At 45.3% G+C, this 24,926-nt stretch overlaps 2 protein-coding genes across 51 annotated transcripts in view; both read left to right on the top strand.

Annotated features, from left to right (window-relative positions):
* Nucleotides 1-276: 276 nt before the first annotated feature.
* On the top strand, nt 277-16,276 carry MBD1 (methyl-CpG binding domain protein 1). 50 transcript variants are annotated; one of them, XM_043558799.1, is made up of 19 exons: nt 277-370; nt 1,730-1,732; nt 2,359-2,493; nt 4,935-5,049; nt 5,111-5,307; nt 5,395-5,477; nt 5,628-5,668; nt 6,041-6,187; nt 6,283-6,411; nt 6,584-6,658; nt 6,809-6,928; nt 7,011-7,079; nt 7,656-7,823; nt 8,175-8,474; nt 8,568-8,705; nt 9,057-9,191; nt 9,278-9,339; nt 10,487-10,558; nt 14,012-16,276. In XM_043558799.1, the coding sequence occupies exons 1-18, from the start codon at nt 339-341 to the stop codon at nt 10,524-10,526; spliced, it is 1,989 nt and encodes a 662-aa protein (XP_043414734.1). In that variant the 5' UTR covers nt 277-338; the 3' UTR covers nt 10,527-10,558; nt 14,012-16,276. The 50 variants fall into 50 exon arrangements, with proteins under 50 accessions (XP_043414734.1, XP_043414735.1, XP_043414733.1 ...); XM_043558800.1 differs by lacking the exon at nt 14,012-16,276 and adding an exon at nt 12,227-12,331; XM_043558798.1 differs by lacking the exon at nt 14,012-16,276 and adding an exon at nt 12,220-12,313.
* CFAP53 (cilia and flagella associated protein 53) overlaps nt 15,229-24,926 on the top strand; it is a 36,470-nt gene continuing 26,772 nt past the window's right edge. The window contains exons 1-3 of the mRNA XM_043558843.1: nt 15,229-15,462; nt 19,271-19,500; nt 19,973-20,146. Coding sequence (XP_043414778.1) covers nt 15,229-15,462; nt 19,271-19,500; nt 19,973-20,146 — 638 coding nt within the window. The remainder of the gene's footprint in view (nt 15,463-19,270; nt 19,501-19,972; nt 20,147-24,926) is intronic.

Here is a 24,926-nt window from a genome sequence, read left to right as displayed (position 1 = left end):
CACTTGTGTCAGCACTGACATTCTCCAAACTAGATGTATTCAATGGTGGACACAAGGTCCCTTGTTCCCCACAAGGCTCACTTTTGGGACACGTATGTAACAGAAGTCTCCATCCCGCCCTCTTGATGTCAGTCCGGGAGTCCCCACAGCACTACGTTTCCAGAACGGACCCGCCCTTCTCGGTTGCACGGACCTTCTGTTTACCTGCGGCGAGGCACGCCCCCTTCTCCAGTTCCCGCGGAAGGAGCTGGGCTCAGCGTGCGGCAGTACCAGTCCCCGCGCGCTCCTGTAACCGTTCGGCGGGCCGGAGAGAGCGGGACACAATAGTCCTGGGGCAGATGTTCGGGGAACCGGAGAGCACAGGCGCGACGTAAGCGAGAGGTGGGAGAGGAGGGCTACGGCACAACCTCAGGCTTCTCCGCCCCTTCCGCTAGGTTACCCCTGGTGGAGACCGCCAGGGAAACATCATAGGGCCCCAACCTTCCTCGCCCCCTTAAGAGAGCGCAGGCGCAAACCAGGTGGGCGGAGTGGGGCGAAAGCGTCGGTTGGCGAGGTGAGGAGCTCAAGTGTTGCAGGTCTCCGGTGGGGGTGCGAGCCGTAGTTGGATGTTAGAGCGCAAGCGCAGTAGTGCCGGGACGGGAGGCGCGCGCCGCTGTGGGACTGAGCACGCAGGCGCGGAGTCCTCCCCACTAAGGGCCAACGCTGGCGGGGCATTAGCGCGCAGGCGTCTTGCCGGGAGCGGAGCCTTAGAGGTGGGCAGCGGGTTTCCGGTTCCGGGAGCAACGAACGGCCGCGGCAGCGACAGCTATCGCTTCAGAGGAAGCGTCTGCGGAGGAGGAAGAAGAGCAGGGCAAGGCGGGAGTCACAGGCGGGACCCTCGCCATGGGTCCGCGGACCTAGAGCGGCGGAAGCTACCGGCCCGGTGCCGAGCTGGTGAGACAGTCGTGAGGGTGGAAATGGAGAGCGCTCAGGCGTAGGATGGGGAAGAATTGAGGCTCAGAACGCTGACGGAGAGGAATGAAGGGCCCTCAGGCCGACGAGTGGGAGGAATGGCGGCGTCGGAACATTGAAGGGAGGAATAGAGAGGTTTTGGCGGAGGACGGGAAGGAATGGGGCTCAGAACGCTGACAGGTGGACGTGTCGGGAGCCTGGACGAGGACGGAGAGGAATGGGGAAGGATCTAAACGCTGAGGAGAGATCTCGGGGCCTCTCAGGTTAAGGAGAGAGAAACGGGGGTTCAGAACGCCGAGAGGGAGAAATGAGGGGTTCTCAGGTTGATGACGGGAAGAGATGGAGGCGTTGGGATGCTGAAAGGGAGCGACGGGGGCTTCCTCTGGAGAACGTGAAGTAAGAGGGGTTTAGAATGCTGAGCTAGGGATGGGCATGATCTTGGGACAAGAACGGGGACGAAAGGGGGTTGGTTCAGCATGCTGAGGGGAGAAATCAGGGTCTCTTCAGGTGATGAGCGGAATAGAAGATAGGAGACACGGAAGGGAAGGGATGGGATGAGAAACTTTTTAGCTGAACATGAAAGGAACAAGGAGGTCTGGGGACTGAGATTGGGGAGGACTTGTGGCTCAGAACACTGACAGGGAAGATGAGGAGGCTTTCGGGCTGAGGAGCAGAAGGAATGAGGGGGTGTTCAGGGTAAAGGTGTGGAGAAGCTGCGGGCTGTCTGGCAGAGGACACAGGAAATTGAGGCAGTAACAGTGGAGGTAGCAGGTAAGAGGACGTCAGAAAGGGAAGGAATGGGAGGGCTTTGACTGAAAGGGAAACTGGGGACTCCTGGGTCAAGGAAGGGAGCGAACGGGAGGTCAGAATACTGAGGCGAAGTGCTGGGACCTTGGTCTGGGGACGAGCAGAATGGGGGCCTCTTGGGCTGACGATGGGAGGAATGGGCCCTCTCAGGCTGAGGATGGGGGGTATGGAGGTTTCAGGGTGACAGAGGGGAGGAATAGGGGCCAGTGGGTCAACGATAGAGAATGTCTCCGGGGGGGAATGACAGGGTCCTAGGTTGGCAGTGGGGAGAAGTGATGAGTTCTCAGGCTGAGGATGGGGAAGAATTGGGGATCGGGACATTGAGGGAGGCATGAGGATCTTTGGGTTGAGGATGGGGACTTGAAAGTTGGAGACAGGGCTGCCAGGTCAAGAAGGGGTAGGAATGACAAGCTCCTGGGCCCAGGACAGGGAAGAATGAGGTGGGAAAGGGGATTTTTCTCTTTCTTGTATTGGCCCGTTGCCTGTGGTAGGTCCCAGGTCTTGGAAAAGCATTACTAAGTACCGGCGGTTTGTGGGGTTAGGGCACAACATGTCCTCCCCTAGAGCCTCAGTTTTCCCACTGCCCCCTCCGTGTTGCAGGCCGCTGCTCCTTCCTGTGGCCCCCATGGCTGAGGACTGGCTGGACTGCCCAGCCTTGGGCCCCGGCTGGAAGCGCCGTGAAGTCTTTCGAAAGTCAGGTGCCACCTGTGGACGCTCAGACACCTATTACCAGAGGTACTGGGTGGGTTGTGGACAGAGTCACGGATAGGGCTAAAATCAGGGGGTGTGGTTAAATTTGTGGATGGGTTGAAATTATGCAAATATAGTCGATTCTTATTATTTGCAGATTCCATATTTCGAAATTAGTCTACTCACTGAAATTTGTACTCTCAAAGTCGGTACTCACTATACTTTCGTGGTCATTCATAGACATGCACAGAACAGCACAAAATTTAAGTTCCCTGATATACTCATTCCCAGCTGAGGTTGAATGAGGCCTTCTTATTTTAGTTCATATACTGTAAACAAGTGTCTTTTTCGTGATCTGCTAAGTGCTGTGTTTTTCACATTTTTGCACTTTTTATTGGTGATTTTCGTATTTACAATGCCCCCCCAAGTATAGCGCTGAAGTGCTGTCTAGTGTTTTAAGTGCAAGAAGTCTATGATATGCTGTAAGAAGAGAATAACACGTTAAATAAATTTTATTTGTGAGTTGCAGTGTTGTTAGGTGTGAGTTCAATGTTAATGAATCAAAAATGTGGTACATTTAGAAAAAGAAAAGGAAATGTTCTGATTTGTACACAAGTCTGCTCTGGAAAATGCTGAAGTAACATGTGTGGTATGTGATGAAGTTAAGGGAAAGGTGGAAAAATAGCCAAATTTGGAGATGCATAAGGAAATACTTAGTAAAATAAAATGTAGTGGACAGTGTGAGAGACTGGAAGCCAAGGACATTGATGGTTGTGTTACCCCTGATTAGGAATATGTTAAACCTGTCTCAGCTAGTACTGACTGGCTCACACGTTTCAAAAGGTGTACATCGTGAAAGACATTAAATTTGCATACAAGGCAGGTCCTGCAGATCAAGAGTTTGCAGAGGAATTTTAAAAATAACTGGTAAGTGTTACGTGTGAAAAGTGTCATGCAGAATAGGTTTTACTGAGGAGACTGGCTTGTTTTACAAGGACCGTGGTAAAGGTAGCTGTGTGACATAAATGGTCTCCTAAGCTCCTGACTTTAAATCATTCAAAGGCCATGCTGTCAGTCATTCGTAGGAATGTATTAAGTAGAGTGTCTTTAAATAGGAAAACAATAAAACAAGGTTACATATCGATTAGTTGACAGAAATGTCCCCTGAGGCTCACATTACCTTAACCTATAGTTCCATAAGAACAGAGGTTCTAGATTCACTAATTCAGTGTTCAGCGTGACTCTGTAAGACATACCAGGAATAATGGGAATCGAGTATAAAAGCACAAAATGTACATGTTTATATGCAATTCACATTTAAGGATCTAAGGTGATTATTGAATTTTTTTCACTCTTCCTGAACTTTTTTTTTTTTTTGTCTAAGTAGTTGTTTTTGTGGAGGAATATAACAAAATCATGAATATAATTATGTTTGTTTATACTTAATTATATGTTTATCCCCATATTCATAATTTGTATGAAACTGTCAAAATTTAAAATTTTAAATACTTTTGTCAAAAACCGTAAAGCAACAGGTTTTATCTTAATTAGGGCAAGATAACGAGTATGTTACAATTTTGTGGATGCTGGTAGGATATAGGAGACTCCTGGGTCAGAGATGGAAGATAGTTCATTATTCACAGTAACAGCAGTATCCAGAATGTCATTATTTTTGTGCCAGTTCCCCAAATGCCAGTTCCCATAGGGTAACCTGAAGAGAACTGACTAACATCTGCCTATGCATTGGGTTGTAGGAAAGGAACCCTGAGCTTAAGGAATCCAATCTTTTATAATGTTAGGACAGTAAGGATGCCTTCCCTTTGCTCTGGAAGGAGAACTTATCTCTTATCTTCCAAGGCTGTTTGCTGTACAAACATCCTTGAAAAGATAGTTCATAACAAAGGACTATCAGTGCCTCTCTTGCAAGACATGCAGAAATGCTAGAGACCTGTGGGGTATTCTCTCCGAGAATATTAGTTGCTCCTCCTTTGTTTTACATGTAGTTGCATTTGTTTGTTTACGCATGTCTTTATATATATATATATATATATATATATATATATATATATATATATTTATATGTTCATTTATTCACGTGTATGTTTTCAGACGCTTGCTTCTCTTGTGTTTTTCCTTTCTACGTATTTAGTATGTTAACTTTAATGCATTTATACATCATTCGACAAGTTTGTATTTCTGTCTGTGTTTATATTTATTTACATGAACAGACTACAGTTAGTAGTGTATAAGTAAACATGTATTTATTTATGTTTATATTTTTCATTTGTGTTTGTATATATGCTGGTATCTATACACATTTTGTATTTCTGCTATGCAAGCTTAGTTGGGGTAAGACCTGGTAGTGCTCACAGGCCAATCCCAGGCTGCCAGCCCTGCAGGTCTGTTCACGAGCCCAGTGGGAGGGTTGTGTGGGTGGAGTGGCCATGGCTCCACCGGGGTACCAATCCATCCTGGCCCATTCCCAGCCCCACAGGAGACAGGATCCGAAGCAAAGTTGAGCTGACCCGATACCTGGGCCCTGCGTGTGACCTCACCCTCTTCGACTTCAAACAAGGCATTCTGTGCTATCCAGCCCCCAAGGTACTACACAGTGTGGGGTACCCAGGCAGGGGTGACTGAGCCACCTAACACCCACCCACAGATCTCTTCCTGCTTTCCCTCTCATTTGCAGGCCCAGCCCTTAGCTGTCCCTAGCAGGAAGCGGAAGAAGCCTTCACGGCCAGCCAAGACTCGAAAACGTCAGGTTGGACCTCAAAAGGGTGAGGTCAGGAAGGAGGCCCCAGGAGATGAGACCAAGGCTAATGCTGACACAGCCCCAGCTTCACTCCCTGCACCTGGGTGAGTGTTGGCTTAAAGTGAGCCAAGAGGGTGAGGGTTGTGGTTGGAGACGTACTCAGTCTCCCATACCCATGTTTCCTATCCCAGGTGCTGTGAGAACTGTGGAATCAGCTTCTCAGGAGATGGTACCCGAAGGCAGCGGCTCAAGACATTATGCAAGGACTGCCGAGGTGAGTGGCCCCAGAGCCCTGGGAGGTAGAGGTGGAGCAGATCTGATGTCAAGCTGGGACACCACTGTCAGCTTTCAGGTTGAATGGTGGATGAGGTTACATATCTGATGCTCCTTGTCCACTTCTCTTCTTCTGCCTCCCTTTCCTCAGCGCAGAGAATTGCTTTCAACCGGGAACAGAGGATGTTTAAGGTAAGCACGACCTGCCTCCTCCTCACAAGTGTGCGGTGGGAGCAGGATGTGATGGGGGCTGGTAAGAAGGTCTGAAGGAATGATGATGGATCCATAGGGTGTCAGAATCATTTTGTAGGGAGCTAGCTATGGTCAGTGGACAGTAATGTGTTAATGGGGTGTCAGTAGACACAGCGATGAGGTTAACCGGGCACTTGGAGACTTTGGGGATGGCCTCTGGTGACAGCTTGTTAGTAGTTGTCAGATACAGTGATGAGGCATATGGTGGACTACTAGACATGGCAGTGGGGGCTAAAATCATACACGTAAGGGGCAGCATACCTGGAGCTACTCTGTCTGGGCCTGTGACCTCGCCCCACCCATTCCTGGCAGCGTGTGGGCTGCGGGGAGTGTGAGGCCTGCCGGGTAACCGAGGACTGCGGGGCCTGCTCCACCTGCCTTCTGCAGCTGCCCCATGATGTGGCCTCGGGGCTGTTCTGCAAGTGTGAGCGGAGACGGTGCCTCCGGATTGTGGAAAGGGTGAGTTGGGCAGGTAGGGTGGGCCCAAGGCTCACCCTGTCCTCTGGCTCTCAGAGCCCTGGCCCCATACATCATACCTCTGGCCTCCCTGACAGAGCCGAGGGTGTGGAGTGTGCCGGGGCTGTCAGACCCGAGAGGACTGTGGCCGTTGCCGAGTCTGCCTTCGCCCTCCCCGCCCTGGTCTCAGGCGCCAGTGGAGGTGTGTCCAGCGGCGCTGCCTACGGGTGAGTAGAGGGGCCAGTGCTGTTGGGGCCAGGGCTGGGGCAGAGCTCATTCTGCTATTAAAGTTGCTACTGCTGCTGCTGCTTCCTCCCAGCCTTGCCCACCTCATGTCTTCTTTTCTCCCCCACCTCATGCTCACCTCCCTGGCCTCACCTACCTGCCCCTGTCTGCCAGCACCTTGCCCACCGTCTCCGTCGCCACCATCAGCGATGTCAACGACGCCCTCCCCTAGCTGTGGCTCCCCCTGCTGTGAGTGCTGCACCCCACCTTCTGTCTGCCTGTCCCACGCATGCTTTCTGTACTCCTTTTGGGGGTGGCGGTGGGGGTGGGGGTGGAGGTAGGGGTCCTGTGTCTGCCTGGTTCCACTAAGCCTAAACTTCTCTTCTGGCTTTCTCCCAGGGTAAACGTAGCCGCCGTAGAGGAGGCTGCGACTCCAAGATGGCTGCCCGGCGGCGCCCCCCCCGAACCCAGCCATTGCCTCCAGTTCCCCTGTCACAGCCTCCAGAGTCCCCAGAGCTGGTGAGGCCCTGGTGGGCAGGGGGAAGGCACAACTATAACCTTACCCAGTACCTGCCCTGACCCCACCCATTTGCCTCTGCAGCACCCCAGAGCCCTGGTCCCCTCGCCACCTGCCGAGTTCATCTATTACTGTGTAGACGAGGACGAGCTAGTGAGTGGCCCCACCCTACCTGGACAAGCCTAGACCCTCCCAGGGCACTTGGTTAATCCCAAAGAAGCAACTGCTGCAATGGGCCTAATAGGGGAACAGCAAGACACAGTAATGGGTACTAGTATGGGATAAGCAGACAATGGGGGAGGGACTAACATGGGATCAACAGGTGCAGTGATAGTACCTAATGTCAGATGAATCAACACTCTGGTGGGGCTAATAGGAAAAGCCAGCATAGGGAATGGAGTTCACATAGGCTGAGCAGATACAGCAGGCACAGCATCGGCAGCTATGGAGGGTCAGCAAAATGCCACTGGAGGTGGGGGTCAAAGACGTTGTCTTGGTAACCACTGGTCTAGCAGATGAAGTGATGGATACTGCGTTGGAACAGCCACAGTCCTAATGCTCTTGGGCACTGTCCGGTGCAGTGATAGTGCCTGGTGTTGGAACTAACAGATGCTGAGGTGTGACTGAGACCAGTGCACAGCCAGTTCCCTCTGATGGAGCTAGTGAAGGGGCTACAAGAACACTCGAACAGTGCCAATAACAGCACCTCCCCTTTTGCCTGTCCCCCAGCAGCCTTACACCAATCGCCGGCAGAACCGCAAGTGTGGGGCCTGTGCAGCCTGCCTACGGCGGATGGACTGTGGTCGCTGCGACTTCTGCTGTGACAAGCCTAAATTTGGGGGCAGCAACCAAAAGCGCCAGAAGTGTCGTTGGCGCCAATGCCTGCAGTTTGCTATGGTGGGTGATGCAGAAGAGTGAGGTGGGTGGGCTACGTTGACCTAGGGCCATCCCCCCTTCCCCGCCGTGCCTGGGAATGGTGGGCAGGCCTGGTGGGTAGGGCAGGCCAGATTCTGCATCTTCAGAGGAGTAGATGGAGCGGTGGGTTCAGGCAAAGATTAGCAAACATTGTGCTGGGATGAATGAATCTGAGTGGCAGTGGCATTAACAGGAGACTAGCAAGCTCGGTGATGAGGGCTTCATGTGAAAGCATGTTCTGTGCCGTGACTAATGGGGATTAGCAGGCATGTTGATCAGGGCAGGGTGGTCAATCATTGCATCAGGTGGCCATAACACCCTATCTTTCTTCAGAAGCGGCTGCTGCCTAGTGTCTGGGCAGGATCTGAGGATGGGGCAGGGCCGCCCCCACCTTACTCTCGTCGAAAGAGGCCTGGCTCTACTCGAAGGCCCCGTCTGGGTCAGATACTGAAGACCTCCTTGACCACACCCACAACCCGACCAGGCCATGCCCAGACTCAAATGAAACAAGAAACAGGCAGTGGCTTTGTGCTGCCTCCACCTGGCACTGATCTTGTGTTCTTACGGGAAGGTGCAAGCAGTCCCGTGCAGGTGCCTGGCCCTGCTGCAGCTTCCACAGAAGCCCTGTTGCAGGTGAGGATCCCATCTTAGCTTGCCCTTCCCAGACCTACCCAGCCTTGTGCCAGGAAGCTGGGACCAAGACTGCTGCAATCCTCCTTCACACAGGAGGCCCAGTGCCCTGGCCTGAGTTGGGTTGTGGCCTTACCCCAGGTGAAGCAAGAGAAGGCGGATGCCCAGGAAGACTGGACACCGGGCACAGCCATCCTGACTTCTCCTGTATTGCTGCCTGGCTGCCCCAGCAAGGTGGGGGTCAGTGATGGGTGGTCTGTGAGGAGAGTGATGGTGAGCCATGATGGTGGTTCTTTGAGCAGAGCAACAGATATGCTGATTGCAGCCTCACCACAAAATTACCCCACCTGTCTGACAGATGCCCCACCTTCCCCAGGCAACTAACTTTGCCTGCTTTGCTGCCCAGCTAACAAAAATGGAACTCTGAGGAATGGGAAAGGTTTGTAGGCAGAGAGATGGATTTTCCAGGCTGAAGTGTGACAGAAGCGGGATTTGTCAGTATACTGACAGGTTGGCTGATAAGGAGACTCTTTTCTTAGGCCAACGCTGTCCTTCTGACTGCTGCCTGTTTCCCACCTCTCCCAGGCAGTGGACCCAGACTTGCCACCTGTGAAGCAAGAGCCACTGGACCCTGAGGAGGACAAGGAGGAAGAGAGCAAGGATGACTCCGCCTCTGACTCGGCCCCAGAGGAGGAGGCAGGAGGGGCTGGCACACCCGTGGTCAGTGCTGGGGGACATTTCACCCTGCCCTGAACCTGCTTTAGCCCCATTGGCCATGATGACCCATGATGTTAATTCTTCCCCAGATCACGGAGATTTTCAGCCTGGGTGGAACCCGCCTCCGGGACACAGCAGTCTGGTTGCCAAGGTGTGCCCCGCACAGTGAGGGGTGGTATGGGGTTGGTGCTGGTCAGATATGGGCCCTGAGTGTTAAAAATAGAGCCAGCAATTTGGCATGAGGCAGTGGGAGGTAGAGGCTTCTGTCACTGTGCTGATCCCGGTCAGTGAGGGGTTATGTGTAGGACCCTAGAGATTTCCCCTGAGGTTCAGATTAGGGCTTTCCTTGGGTATATGGGGTGGGGGCTGGGGAGTAGAGAGACAAGGGTTAGTGGAGGTTAAGGATTTGATGCCCTGTGATGAGATTTGAAAGAAAAAGATAAAAGCCTGGTCCATATCTTTCTAAGAAAATCCAGAAGGAGTCAGATTTAATATATAAATTTTTATCCAGTGAATCATCATTTGGGGTTTTGTGGGTGTCTGGAGTCTCCCAAGAGATGACAGGTGGGCTGGATAGTGGTGGGTGGGCAGATCTGGGCCCTGAGATGTGCAACTGTGCGATCTTAGGCTAGTCCACCTCCTGGAGCGTCCTCTGTGGAGAGAGTTGGGCTGTGTTTCTTGAACCTTTCCTGAGCCTGTTGAGGTTATTAAGAGTTTCAGCTGCTTCACAGAACTGTCCCTGCAGGCCTGGCAATAGGATGAAAGATAGTTGTCCCTAAGGACAGGGCTGGTGGGAGGAGGACAGGGGAATACTACCTCCTGCAGAATGTTCGCAGGCTGTGTGCGTGGTCCCAGATACAGGCGACATAAACTGTTGGCCTAGGCACCTGGATTCCTTTGTTCCTACAAGCTAGTTTCTGCTGGCTGGAAACTCCTGCATCTGCCTTGGTTAGTTTGCAGGTACAGACTGAGTACCTGCTGGGTATACTGCAGTGTGAGAGATAACATGATGAATGCAATGACCCTGGAAGGCTTATCCTTCAGGAGACATGGATTCCTGTCTTCAGGGAGCTATCATCTAAGGAAATAGTTTCCTTGTGTGTGAAATCATTATATGTTAGTGGAGAAGGTAATGTTTAGTTGTTGGTATTGGAATATTTTAGCAGAGAGATAAGAGATAAGGGATAATTATGGGGAAATGGATTCCAGGCACAGAATACTAGGAAATGGTTTTGTGATGCTCCATTTTACAATGAGCGAACCTCATTCAACATATAGTCCTGCTCCCTCTTCTCTAGGTCCAAGGACCTTAAAAAACCTGGAGCTAGAAAGCAGTAGACTGGAGGCTTCTGCAGACTGTAGGATTCAAGGTGATAATTTACAGACTGGCTTTATGAGAGACAACACTGATCTACTCAGAGCTGGACCATAGGCTGAGGGGCTTATGTAGGGTTCAATAGGAACTGGAAAAACCCACCACCAAACCTGAGAATCAGGCCTGTTCAGTACTTTGAGATTATAGAGGAAGTAAGCAGGAAAGGAAGAGAAAGAATAGAAAGTTGTATCTGCTCCAACTGGTGCGAATCTCGGGAGCTTGACTGATGAGAAGTGTGGATATTATGGGTGGGGGATCTGGGGTGGAGAGGGGATGTAAAAGCCACCACAAAACAGCCTATACAAGCCATCTTCATAATAATTTTTCAATGGCTTCTGGATGAGACCTGGTAGTGTTTCTGAACATTTCCATTTCCACAGAAAGACAGCATTTGAAAATGTAATGTGAATAAATGAGGAAAGGAACTGCTATTTGGTTAGTTCCTCCTACTGATCTATTTAATTCTCAAGTCTTTTTAGGAAGACAATGATTTTTGCCCATTTTTACATACGGGAAAACAGACTCAAAGAAATTACATAACTTGTCCAGTGTCAAACAGCTAGTATCAATAAGCATAGAATCAAATCCAGGTTGTAAAAACCTTGTTGTTTAAGCCACCAAACGGTAAGCCATAATGACTATATTCGATAATGTGTAATGTTATAGTAACAGAAGTTTCCAGTGACCTTGAAAACAAGGTGGACTACTCTAAACAGAACAAATCCTTTACACTGCTGCCTCTAGCGTGGTTTAGGGAGTGCCAAGGTTGTATGGATGGGGTCACCTTGTCACAACACCCTTGCATCCAAGAGACTGGGTTCTTCCCAGGCCTTGGGTGTCGTAAATATTTCTCAAACACTAAAGGACATCCTTCCCCAGTGGACACTTCATTTTGCTTGTTACCCTCATTCTCCTCTGCCAAAGCAGTCTTCAGAAGTAAAGCTGCCAGCCTGGCTCATCTTTGCTGACAACTTACCTCCCTTGCCTATTGATGACTTTTGTGCTTGGTTTCTGCTCTTGGCCCCTCTCTGTTAGGAGTATGAATTCCTGCTTCCAAGTCCTGCATAAAGGCCAGTCTTGACTCATCCCTGTCTCACTTCCCAGTTCTTCATAAAGTGCCGGAAAGTTCAGGCCTGCAGTTTGTTATGTAGCCAGCTTCACAGGGCTGTGACTGAGTGCATGCCTCCTTAAATTTTGTAGCTGTCTGTCTTCCCCTGCCTTTTTCTAGTCCCAGCCCCGCAGCTTTAGGTATTTCACATGTAGATTAGATATTTCCCTACCCTTAGCCCTTTCTGCCACCCTCCTCTGTTCCTTCCTTTGCCTTACCTACTTGAGCCAGAGTCAAGACTGGATAATTTACTGATACTGTTTTGCCCTCCCCAGGACCCAGCCACCCAACCCTAGTATTCTGTAATGTCCTAAATGAAATTTATTTGATGGGCATTCAGACTCTTCTAAGAGTCTGGCTACAGTGTGTATCACAGTACCTTTGGAAAAGCAGCACCACTAATTATATATACATATGCATATGTAGGTATATGTGTATATGTGTATATTTTAAGGGACTTCTAGGGATTTGACCTTATGTAGTAGTGGGAGCTGGTTAAACAGTCTCTGTAAGGCTGTTGTCTTTACATCTAATGCTGGAGCTTGAAGTCTGCAGGGCAGGCAATCGGGAAGGGAAGATGGATGTAAAGTGTGGGAGACGGAGGACGCTTTGGCGCGCAGGAGCACGAGCACGAGCACGAGCTGGAACCGGCGAAGATGGCCTAGAACCCATGTCAGTCTCTCACCACCTCCAACTTCGATAATGTGGGTGTCCTACAGAAGAAGCTGGTGCCCTTCATCACAGAGTTAAATACTCATCTGACCCAGGAATTAGAGACGCTGAAGGAAGATCCCAGGGAAAGTGGAGCAGCTGCAGGCCTGGCTGCAGGCCTGACTGCTGCCCCACACCAACGAGGTGAGCCAGCAGATAAGTGACAACATGTGTGAACTGCAACAGTGCCTGGTGCCCCGCACCAACCTTCCGAGTGTAAAAACAGTATGCTGCTGCTTGACTTCTGCCCTCCAGTTACCAGGCAAAATGTCTCTTGTGGCCCATCCTAACCGGAAGCATACGGGGAAGGGAGTTCTGGGAAACGTAGCCTAGTCAAGGTGACACATTACAAAGCCACCCTGCCATGAATCAGCTCCCAAGGGTCTCACTGCTCACCTGAGGATAACTTGATAAAGCTACGTTGCTGAAAATGCAAAGCTGAAGACCATGGATTTCATGGTGACCCCAGCAAGTACAGAAATTCTGTCAAGCCCACCCAGAAAAAAACTTGCTGGTCTCGGCTATTTTTGTATCATTCATTCAAGTATTGAGAACCTGGCCCATGGTAGGCACTGTACTTGATACTGGGATACAGGAATGAAAAAGATAATAGTCCATGCAATTTTATTAAATACATCAATATGTATTACAAATGGTGAATGGATATCCAACTTTATCATGGAATTTAATGGTGAAAATCTAGAATTCAGGAAAACTGTCGGGAGGACAGCCCTTGCGTGAACCTTGTTGGGGCACAATAGGAATTGGAAATAATATAAATAGTTTCTATCTCTGAGCTGTTCTATTTTAAAATTATTTTAAAATGATTTCTATTGTCCTGTTTACTGTTTTCATACATTTAGTGTTTATTTGGGGAGTGTCTTGATGGTGGTAACTGTTAACTCTGAGAAAGCGGGATGGTGGGTGGCAAGATCTAGGTCAGGTTCTGTCCTAGGACCAATCGCTTTCTAGGCCTTGGGGCAGCTTGGCTGAAAGCTGAGGCTCCCCTAGCTGGGCTCTAGTCCTGGCCCCGCCCCTCCACCCTCCGAAGAGGCCCGCCAGGGGGCGCCGGGGCCGCGGTCATCCCACCAGTGCTCGGGAGACGCGCTGCCCCCCACCCCTGGCCTCGGCGGCCCTGGGGCGTGGCCTTTGCCCGGCTCAGAAGCCAATCCTTGGCGGGACCCGGAGAAAAGCCGACTCTCCTTCTTCACGTAGTGGTAAAACAGGCAAAACCGAACTGGAGTTAAGTTACGGGGAGCGCCCAGGGTGAGGGTGCGGCACGACGAGTTCTGACCGACGCTGGGACGTTCGAGGGCAGCAAAGTGTCGCCAAGGGTCGCCTTCCCCTGTCGCCGACCTCATTTCGACGGGATCCTTCGGGCTGTACGACCTCTGGGGGTGCCCAACGGGCTCTCTCGTAACTCCGCTGCTGTTCCCAACGCCCGTGCCTGACTGAGGGGCTTTTCATTGCCTCCCTTTTTCCCCAAAGGTGTAGTGTGAGGGGTGGTTCCACCCAGATCAACCGGCGGGCCAGTCGCCCGTGGGACTTGAAGATCAAGGAACTGACCCTCAGGACTCTGTCCAGGGAACCGAGACGACCTCTAATTTCTTTCTTTTTTGTTTGTTTCAGGCTACGTAAACTCTTAGCAGTAAATGAAAATGAGTATTTTACCGAACTGCAATTGAAAGAAGAAGCATTATAGGAGAAAAAAAGACAAAATGACAATTATTAAAAGAGATTATTAAAAAGAGAAAAAAAAGAGACATTATTTTGTGGCTGAAAAGCTGAACCAGCAATTCAGGAAATGGAATCCAAATCTAGAAACGTACCGCATACAAAATCCGAAGTGGGTGGATTACAAATGATTAAGGAATGCTAATTTACAGTAAATTGCAGCCTTGCGACGGTATACACAGTAGTTGTACTTTGGTTGTTAGATGTCAGTGACTAGGTTCTGATTTTATTCTGTGCTCTAGTGTTTTGTGCTCGTCCCACTTTAGAAGGAGAGTACCAAAGTGTCATTCTTAATCTGCTTTTAGTTACCACCACGTTGCTTTTGACCAGAAGTACAGCTGTGGTCTCCACCTGTGCTGAGGGCCCCTTCTAGGTTCCCTGATCTGTGTTGCCTGTTCCCCTTCCTGGGATACAGATTCTCAGGCCTCATTGCCTGCACTTCTTACTCCTGTCCTGACCCTGTTTTACTGGGATCCTTAACTCAGACTGTTGGCCTTTATTTTGCCCAGCCATGTCATGCCATGCCCTCCTAGCCCATCTGATCTGCCCCCTCCCCCCATCCTAAGGTACCCCGAGTCAGCTCTGGTTTCTGCCCAGTGCAGTAGGAAGATTTTATTAAGAACAGGTTTATCATTATTGGTTTGGGTGGGCTGACAAGACAGGCCGTCTAGGCCTTAATTGTCTTAGCTGCAAATGAGAATACCTGCTGTTCCCATCAACCCTCTAAAGTATTTGTGAGGCCCAAAGGTTTTATGTGTGAAAGTACCTTACAAATTACCGTAAAGAACTACACAAATAGAAGGTTGTTGTCCTGTGATGATTACTACCATCATCAAGATTCACTTAAAAATGGCCGCAAAATTTAACCTTCCCATAAAATATCCACTAACTTTTCTCATGCTTTTAGGCTGATTACAGGATATAAATAGCAAAGTCATTTGGAATGTAATTAGATCTTCGCCTTCACTTCGGGTTAAGGAGGCTTATTTCTGTTATTCTGATGAACCCTAGAGGAAGGGAGCGAGGTCGCCGGAGGCCTGGCCAAGGGCGGGGTGAGGACCGCGCAGACTCAGCTCCTCGGCTCCGGGAGGAAGTTGCGAGCTCCGGCGTCTATGGTCACCATGGTGACGGGACCGACTTCGGCCCCTCCCACCTGCCCCTCACCCTGCAGGGCGCACCATGGCAACCAGACCTCTGCATTGCGGAAGCTGGTCCGGCTGGTCTCCACAGTCGGGAAACCCGCGGCGGAGGCCGCCCCCATCCCGAGGGACTCGAAAATGTACAGCCAGCGATTTGGCATCATACAGCGGGAGGTTAAGGGCCCCACTCCCAAGGTGGTGATCGTGGTAAGCACGGGATGTGTGTGCGGGACCCTACCGCTTTCTGCATTTCCCTGCACTCCAAGCCCAGCCAAGCCCATCCTGGCCCCAGCCGCGGCTCTCATAAGGGGAGCAGGTGCCTGATGTAGTGGGGGTTGAATTTTGAAAGAAGGAAAGATAGGTCATTCACCTAGCTCCTGTACTCTGTCCCTCAACCCACCCCCTCCCGCCCTCGCACCAGTTATATTTAGATTCTGTATTTGTAGAATCACCACTTGGGATACTGAGAGTTTTCAGTCTCCAAGACACCCAAGGGAGGTCTGTCCCCTTGTGATGTGGCGTGTCTGTCACGGAAAGGGTGCTGGGCTGGGGCAGGACAGGAAATCGGGTCTGGGCTGGTGGTGATTCAGCTGTATGCTCTTGGGCTGGTCCTGCATTCCCTGAGGAAATTGTATAAGAAAGGGGGATTGGGCTGTGAGGGATTGTGAGGGGTTATAGTGCCCTTCCTGTACCAACTCCACTGTAACAGAAGTGTCCCTGCAGGCCTGAAATAGGATGGTTGGTTGCCTCTAAGGCTCGGGTGGTGGTAGGAGGCTAGGCGAATGTTGTGTGCTGCAGAATTTGATGGGTCTTGCTCAGAACCCCAGACACTTGGTCTATGTACCTGGATTCCTTTGTTCCTACAAACTAGTCTCTACAGGCTAGAAAGCCTTCATGTGTAATTCAGCAATTACAGAGGTATATTCTTGAACCCCTGCTGTGTCCACAGCACTGTGGGAGATACAGGGGTAAATACAATGACCCTAGGAGGTTTATTCTTCATTAAAAGTCTGATCCCTGCCTTCCTCTTGCTTATTTTCTAATTACAGAAACAATTTGTTCATTCATAAAACCATTAAAGGCTAACACGATAGATAATCATGTGCTATATTATCTGTGATGGTACTTAATGGAAGAAATATCAGGAATAATGAAGGATGCAGTTTTACTATGCACCACAGTGCACATAGCGTTTCTCAGTCCACTTATAGACCTGCTCCCTCTTCTCTAGATCCAAGGACTGTAGGTCCTGGGTCTGGAAATCAATAGATTGGAGGCTTCTACAGACTGTAAGTTTCAAAGGGATAATTACATATTTCATGAAGGACAGAAACTGATCTATTCTGGGTTCTGTATCCCAACACAGAGATCAGGGGCTGGGCTATTGTTCGTGTGCCATCACTTGTGATGGGATCCAATAAGGAACAGGAAAAAAAAAATATTACCACCAAACCAGAGAAGCAGACCTATTGAATACTTTGAGCTTATAGAAGAATAAAGAGGAAAAGGGAGAAATCAGAGTTGTGCATCTCAGATGTCAGAGTGTGATAAGAAGCATGGATGTTAGAGATTGCAGAGTTTCGGTGGGGGAAGAATTAAAGCCGCCAGAGATGAGACTTGATGCTAAACAATTCCTCCAGGAGAAAGCCATAAATGATATAACATCTGAAGTAATGGAGAAGTAAAGGAGCAGTTATTTGGTGAGTGCTGCTGAGGGACCCAATTACTTAATTCTGAAAATAGTTTCTTAGGAGCGCATTTATTTTGCTCATTTTGACAGGTGAGAAAACTGAGACTCAGATTAAGTACCTTGTTCAAATTCATAGAGTTATAATGGGTAGAGGCCAGAATCAAATTTAGACTGTAAAACATTGTTTTTTAAGACATATAAACTATAAACTCTATTGTTAGAAACTGTAATTGAACATGTTACAGTAACAAAAGACTTCAGTGACCTTGGAAACACAAAGTAGTTTTCTTAGATATAATTTATTGTCAAATTGACTTCGATACAACACCTAGTGCTCATCCCAACAAGAAGGTAGTTATTAAACCCTATGTTCTTCTGCTTTAGCATGGTTTAGAGTTGCAGTGTCCAATATGGTAGCCACTAGCCACAATGGCTTTTAAGCACTTGAAATGTGCCTGCAGTCACATGTTGAAATGACAATATTTTGAATTTATTGGTTAAATAAAATACATTATTAAAATTAACTTCCTGTTTCTTTTTACTTTCTAAAATGAGCTACTAGAAAATGTTGAACCATAGATTTGTTTTACATTATATTTCTGTTAAGCAGTATGGATATTGAGTAATGCAGACACTGTGCATGGATTGGTATCACCTTGTTAGAGAACTCCAGGTCATATCTTACTCATCCAGACACTGGGCCCTTCCTGACTACCAAGTCCTATACAGGATACCCCAAACCTTGAAAGGTTTCCCGATCCCTGGCTACTGCTAAGGGTGTTTCCCACCACGCTTCATGTCCATTCTCCTTTTCAGTCAACATGTACTTCAGAGCCAGGCTCCTGCTCTGACAACTCAAGATAATTGATTCTTGGTGACTTTGGTGCTAGGTTCTCAGCCCATAAGTCTACTGGGAGCCTGAGTTCCTGTGTATATCCTGCCCAAGGTGTAGTCTTGACTCTGCTCTACTTTATTATCACTGAATCTGTATTCATAAAGTGTCATATATGTTAGAGAACAGTAGTTTGCTAATTAAGTGGCTCTAGGCTGTAAATAGTTCTGATATGGATTAGCTATCTACCATGATGTAACCTCCAACATCATCTGTCTCCAACCCATCTCAGACCTGTCTTATCTTGTTCAACTAAATTTAGGTACCTGTATGTGTACCTTGAGCCCTGAACCTTTTCATCAAGTTATCTGCAAGTGTTGATTTTCTTTTCTCAGGAGACTCCTTTACCAAGACCTAACACTAGTATTCTGGTAATCCCAACAGGGATGTTCTAAGTGTAAATTAGCAAATTGACTTTCTGCCTTATGAGTAAGAATTTTGATACTTGCAAATCAGTATCCCAGAGTCTCACTATTCATCTAAGGTTGACTTGCTAAATATGGCTGAAAGTACAAAGCTCAAGACAGTGGATTTCATGATGGCACCAGGAGGAGCAGAAATTGCATCAAGCCCACCCAGAAAGCTTTCCTTTCTCTCTTCTTTCCTTCACCTTTCACACTGAGAACCAGTGGTGGTAAGGCATTGTGCTCAAAGCTAGGAATATAGAAATGAGAAAGATAGTCCATGTGATTTTATAAAATGTATCAATATGTATTCAAAATGATGTATGTATTTCCAACTCTTTAGTGGAAGTTTGTGTAAAAAGAATATAGAAATTTAAGTTATTCCAAAATGTCAGGAGCACTGCCCTTACATTGGGCACAACAGAAACAAGAATAAAGCTTTGCCATCAGTTTTTTTCCCCCTTTTTTCTCTTCTCTTTTCCCCTTCCCTCCTTCCTTACCTTCCTTTCTTCTTAGTGGAGGGTGTTTTGTTTTTGTTTTTTTTTATTGTCACAACTCATTAGAGAGAGTAGCCTCTTCTAGTTGAAAGTATTTTGATGGTAACTATGTTGTCTACCCATGGAAAACAATGCAGGACAGTGGGGGGCAAGATGAAGGTTACGAACTTAAAAGATCTCTAATTCCTATTCTGTTTAGGTTCACCCTGAGTATTTAAAGACTATTACAGCACTTAATGTTTCTGAGTTTGACTAAATAATCTCTAGAGTCCTGCTCAAAGTTTTAACTTCATAATTCCATGAACTTTTACTCAAACGGCTCTTAAGAAATATTTGAGACTGATTTGATGACATTGTAAGTATAGGCTTTAAAGAATCAAGTTAAACCTTAGGCACTTGAGCTCTTTGTGGTTGTAGCCAGTTGCATTACTTTGATATACCCAATTTTATTTAGTATTGGTGGAGATCATGATTAATTGAAAATATGCAATTGATTTTTGATCGATTGTGAGTGATTATTATTTATTTTCAGAGAGCTAAGCCTCCTAAAGTTCAAGGGGCTGAGCAAATTCTGCAAAGAATCCAACGCAGCCATCAGAAACATCATGCTATCTTGGCTTCCATTAAGTCAAAGGAGCGGGATCGCTTGAAAGTTGACTGGGACCAGCACAATGATCACAAATTTGTGGACAGTCTTGTGAAAGCAAGAATCAAGGATGCCATGCAAGGTTTTATCATCAACACTGAAGAAAGACGAAATAAGTAAGGTTCACAAACATGGTGCTTCAGACTATAAAACAATCCCAAAACCTTAACATGAGATTGACCAAAAATCAAGTGAATTTTTAAAGTAAGGATCATGGCTGAGATATTCATATCTCTACCAAATCAATAGCTACTGCTTGTTTGTATTTTCATTTGTGATAACCCACATTTGATAGAAAGCAAAAGAATGTGTTGTTTAATATTGTTACTTTAATTAAAACCTGTTTATATTCTTTTGCTGAAGATGTACATTATGTATCTAATTTGTATGTGATCAAATAAAATATGGCAAATGTCAGTCTGTTTATTGCGTTAAATGGTGACTAGTATTATTTTATAGAAAACTACAATGATCTTTTCCTTGCAAAATTTATGACGAAATATGTGCTCTGGGAATCAAATAAGTAATCAGTTGGTAAAATGGTCCCTGTGGCATGACAGTTTTAATTTTTTTGTAATTTTCTTTCAGGCTACGTGAACTTTTAGCCTCAGAAGAAAATGGGTATTTTACTGAAATGCGGTTGCAAGAAGAAACAATTGAGGAGAAAAAAGATAGAATGAGAGATAAAACCAGATTATTGAAAGAGAAGAAAGAAAAAGAGAGACAGGATTTTGTGACTGAAAAACTAGACCAGCAATTCAGGTAATGATACAGAAAAACACACACAGAATCCGAAGTTGGTGTATGAAAAACTGATTTACGAATGCTAATTTATAGCAAAGTATGGCCTTAAGATGGTATACACAGTAGTTGTGCCTCTAAGTCTTGGTAATTATACACATCATTGGATAGTGCAGGCACTGAGGGTTTACTGTTGTTTTGTAGTGAGAATGCTTAGGACCTACTGAGTTAGTAAATTATAAGTATTTAATATAGTGTTATTGTCTATAGTCATAATACTGTACATTAGATCTTCAGAACTTATTTATTCATCTTATAACTGGAAGCTTGTGTCCTTTGATCAACATTTCCTCATTTTTCCCACCTCTACTCCTTGGGAACCACCACACCTTTCTACTCTGTATGCATTCAACCATTTTTTTTTTTTTAATTGAGAATACAATATTGCTCTTTCTCTGGCTTAACCCACTGAATAGTGTCATCCAGGTTCATCTATGTTGTCTCAAGTGGTAGGATTTCCTTTTTTATGTTGAATAATATTCCATTTCATATACTTATGTGTATATACATAGATATGTGTGTGTATGTATATCTACATATATGCCGTATATGTCACACATTTTATTTATCCATTCACATATCACTAGACACTTAGGATGTTTCCATATCTTGACTATTGTGAATAATGCTGCAATGAACACGAGAGTGCAGATATCGAGATACTGATTTTATTTCCTTTGGATATATGCCCAGAAGTGGGATTGCTGAATCTTATGGTAGTTCTATTTTTAGTTTTTTTAGGTTAGGAATCTCTATACTGTTTTTCATAATAGCTGTACAAATTTATATTCCCACCAATACAAAGGTTTCCTTTTCTCTACACCCTTGCCAACATTTGTCATCGCTTGTCTTTTTGATAATAGCTATCCTAACAGGTGTGAGGTGATATCTCATTGTGGTGTTGATTTGCATTTCCCTGGTAATTAATAATGTCAGGTACCTTTTCATGTACTTCTTGGTCATCATTTGTATGTCTTCTCTGGAAAAATGTCTATTCAGGTTCTTGGCTCGTTTTTTAATCGGGTTTTTGGGGGGCTACTGAGCTGTTTGAGTTCCTTATATATTTTTTATTTTATTTTATTTTATTTTATTTTATTTTATTTTATTTTATTTTATTTTATTTTATTTTATTTTAAGGTTATTTATTTTGGGAGACAGAGACTGAGTGCAAGCAGGGAAGGAGCAGAGAGAGAGGGAGAGAGAGAGAATCACAAGCAGGCACCACACTGTCAGTGTGGAGCCTGATGCGGGGCTCTAAATCACTAACTTTGAGATCATGGACCTGAGCCGAAATCAAGAGTAAGATGCTTAACTGACTGAGCCACCCAGGTGCCCCATCCTTATATATTTTGGATATTAATCCTTTAACAGATACATAGTTTGAAAGTATCCCATGATTGCCTTTTCATTTTGTTGGTTGTTTTCTGTGCAGAAGCTTTTTAGTTTAATGTGGTCCCACTTGTTTATTTTTGCTTTTGTTACCATTCCTTTAGGTGTCATATCCAAAAAATCATGCCAAGACCAATGTCAAGGTGATTTTTCCCTATATTTTTGCCTATGTGTTTTACAGTTAACAGATTTATGTTTAAGTCTTTAATCCATTTTGAGTTCATTTTTATGAATGGTATATATAGTAGTCCAATTTTATTCTTTTTCATAAGGATATCCAGTTTTCCCAAGACTATTTATGAAGAGACTATTCAATAGTGTGTAATGCTTCCAGCTTTGTTCTTTTTTATCAATGTTGCTTTGGCTATCTTGATAGCCAATGGCACAGGGACCGTTTATCAAGATTGATTTGCTTCTTTTGTGGTTCCATCTGAAATTTTGGATTATTTTTTCTATTTCTGTGAAAAATTTCATTGGAATTTTGGCGGGGATTGCATTAACTCTGTAGATCACTGCATAGCATGGACGTTTTACCGATATTGATTCTTACAGGACGCCTGGGTGACTCAGTTGAGCGTCCAACTTCAGCTCTGGTCATGATCTCGCAGTCTGTGAGTTCGAGCCCCGTGTTGGGCTCTGTGCTGACAGCTCAGAGCCTGGAGCCTGCTTTGGATTCTGTGTCTCCCTCTCTCTCTGCCCCTCCCCTGCTCATGCTGTCTCTTTCTGTTGAAACTAAATAAAACATTAAAAAAAAATTTAAAAAAACAATATTGATTCTTACAATCCAAGGACAAATGATATCTTTCCACCGATTTCTGTCTTTTTTTTTTTTTTTTTTTATCAATGTCTTACAGTTTTCAGTGTATTAATCTTTAACCTCCTTGGTAAAATATTTTCCTAAATATTGTGTTGCTTTTGATGCTTTTTTCAAGTGGGTTGTTTTCTTAACTTCTCTTTCAGATAGTTCATTTTTAGTGTATAGAAATTGCAACTAATTTCTGTATGTTTTCATATCCTGCAATATTACTGAACTTACTGATTAGTTCTAACAGTTTTTTGGCTGAGTCTTTAGTGTTTTCTATATATAAGATCATGTCATGTGCAGACAGTTTTAGTTCTTTTCCATTTTGGATGCCTTTTATTTATTTTTCTTGCCTAATTGCTCTAGCTAGAACCTCCAGTACTAAGTTGAATAAAAGTGGCAAGAGTGGGCCCCCTTATCTCATTCCTGATTTCAGAGGAAGAGCCTTCAACTTTCTATCATTGAGTATGAAGTGAGCAGGGAGCTTCTCATATATGGCCTTTATTGTGGTGAGCTACATTCTTTCGGTACCTAGTTTGTTGAGAGTTTTTATCATGAAAGTATGTTGAATTTTTCAGTTGCTTTTTCTGCAGCTATTGTGATTATCTTATAATTTTTATCCTTCATTTTGTTAATGTGGTGCATCACATTTATTGATTTGTATATATTGAACCATCCTTACATTCTAGGGATAAATCCCACTTGATCATGGTGTATGATCCTTTTTTTTTTTAAGTTATTTATTTTGAGACAGAGAGAGAGCAAGAGAGAGTGAAGGGGAAGGGGTAGAGAGAGAGGGAGAGACTCCTAAGAAGAGCCTGATGCAGGGCTTAATCCCATGAACCGTGAGGTCACAACCTGAACTGAAATCAAGGGTTGGATGCTTAACCAACTGAGCTACCCAGGTACCCTAGTAGATCCTTTTAATGTGCTATTAAATTTGGTTTACTAGTATTTTGTTGCGAATTTTTGCATCTATGTTTATCAGAGATATTGGCCTGCAATTTCCTTTTCTTGTAGTGTCCATGTCTGGTTTTGGTGGTAGGGTAATGCTGGTCTCATAAAATACATTTGGAAGTGTTCTCTCTTCTTCAATTTTTTGGAAGCTTTGAGAAGGATTGGTATTAATTCTTCTTTAAAAGTTTGGTAGAATTCACCAATGAAGCCGTCTAGTCCTGGGATTTTATTTACTGGGAGATTTTTGATTAGTGATTCAATCCCCGAGCTCTTATTGATCTTTTCAGATTTTGTATTTCTTCATGATTCAGTCTTTTTTTCTTTTTCTTTTTACATTTATTTATTTTTGAGAAACAGAGTGAGAGAAGGCATGAGCAGGGGAGGGGCACAGAGAGAAGGAGACACAGAATCCGAAGCAGGCTCCAGGCTCTGAGCATTGATGCGGGGCTCGAACCCATGAACTGTGAGATCATGACCTAAGCCGAAGTCGGACGCTCAACCAACTGAGCCACCCAGGCACCCCTTCATGATTCAGTCTTGATAGGTTTATGTGTTTAGGAATTTGTCCATTTTTCCCAGGCTATCTAATTTGTTGGTTTGGAATTGTTCATAGGAGTCTTCCATGATCCTTTGTGTTTTTGTAGGATCAGTTGTAATGTCTCCTCTTTCATTTCTGATTTTACTTATTTGAGTCTTCTCTCTTTTTTTCTTAGTCAAGTTACAGGTTTGTCGATTTTGTTAATTTTTTTAAGAAACCAAATCTTAGTTTGATTGATTTTTTTTCTATCATTTTGCTAGTGTCCATTTTATTTGTTTCTGCTCTAATCTTTGTTATTTCCTTTCTTCTGGTAACTTTGGGAATAGTTTGTTGTTTTTCTAGTTCCTTGAAGTAAAGTTATATTGTTTACTTGAGACTTTTTTCTTACTATAGGTGTTTATTGCTCTAAAATTCCCTCTTTAAACTGCTTTTGCTACATCCTGTAGGTCTGGTATGTTGCATTTCCATTTTCATTTGTTTCAAGATATTTTTTGATTTTCCTTTTTATTTCTTCTTTGACTCATTGGTTGGTTGTTCAGAAGTGTGTTGTTTAGTTTCCACATTATTTGTTAGTTTTCCAACTTTCGTCCTATTATTAATTTCTAGTTTCATACCATTGTGGTAAGAAACGATGCTTGATAAGATTTCAGTCTTTTTTTTTGTGACCTAGCATATGATATATCCTAGAGAGTATTCCATGTACGCTTGAGAAGAATGTATTCTGCTGCTGTTGGATAGACTGTTCTATATATGTCTATGAGTTCCATTTGATCTAGAGTGTACTTAAGTCCCATGTTTCCTTATTGATTTTCTGTCTGGATGATCTATGCACTGTTGAAAGTGGAGTATTGAAGTCCTTTACTATTGCTGCATTGCTACAGTTTCTCCCTTCGAATCTGTTAATATTTGTTTAATATATTTAGGTGTTACCTGTATATGTATTTATAATTGTTATATCCTTTTGATATGTAAGGACCATCTTTGTCTTTTTTTTTTTTTTTTACAGCTTTTGAGTTAAAATTTATTTTGTCTAATGGAAGTATAGCCATCTCTTC

This window comes from Prionailurus bengalensis, chromosome D3, assembly GCF_016509475.1.
Source record: "Prionailurus bengalensis isolate Pbe53 chromosome D3, Fcat_Pben_1.1_paternal_pri, whole genome shotgun sequence".
Taxonomy (NCBI): Eukaryota; Metazoa; Chordata; class Mammalia; order Carnivora; family Felidae; genus Prionailurus; species Prionailurus bengalensis.
Note: the sequence above shows the minus strand (reverse complement) of the source record. Positions and strands in the feature narration are given on the sequence as shown.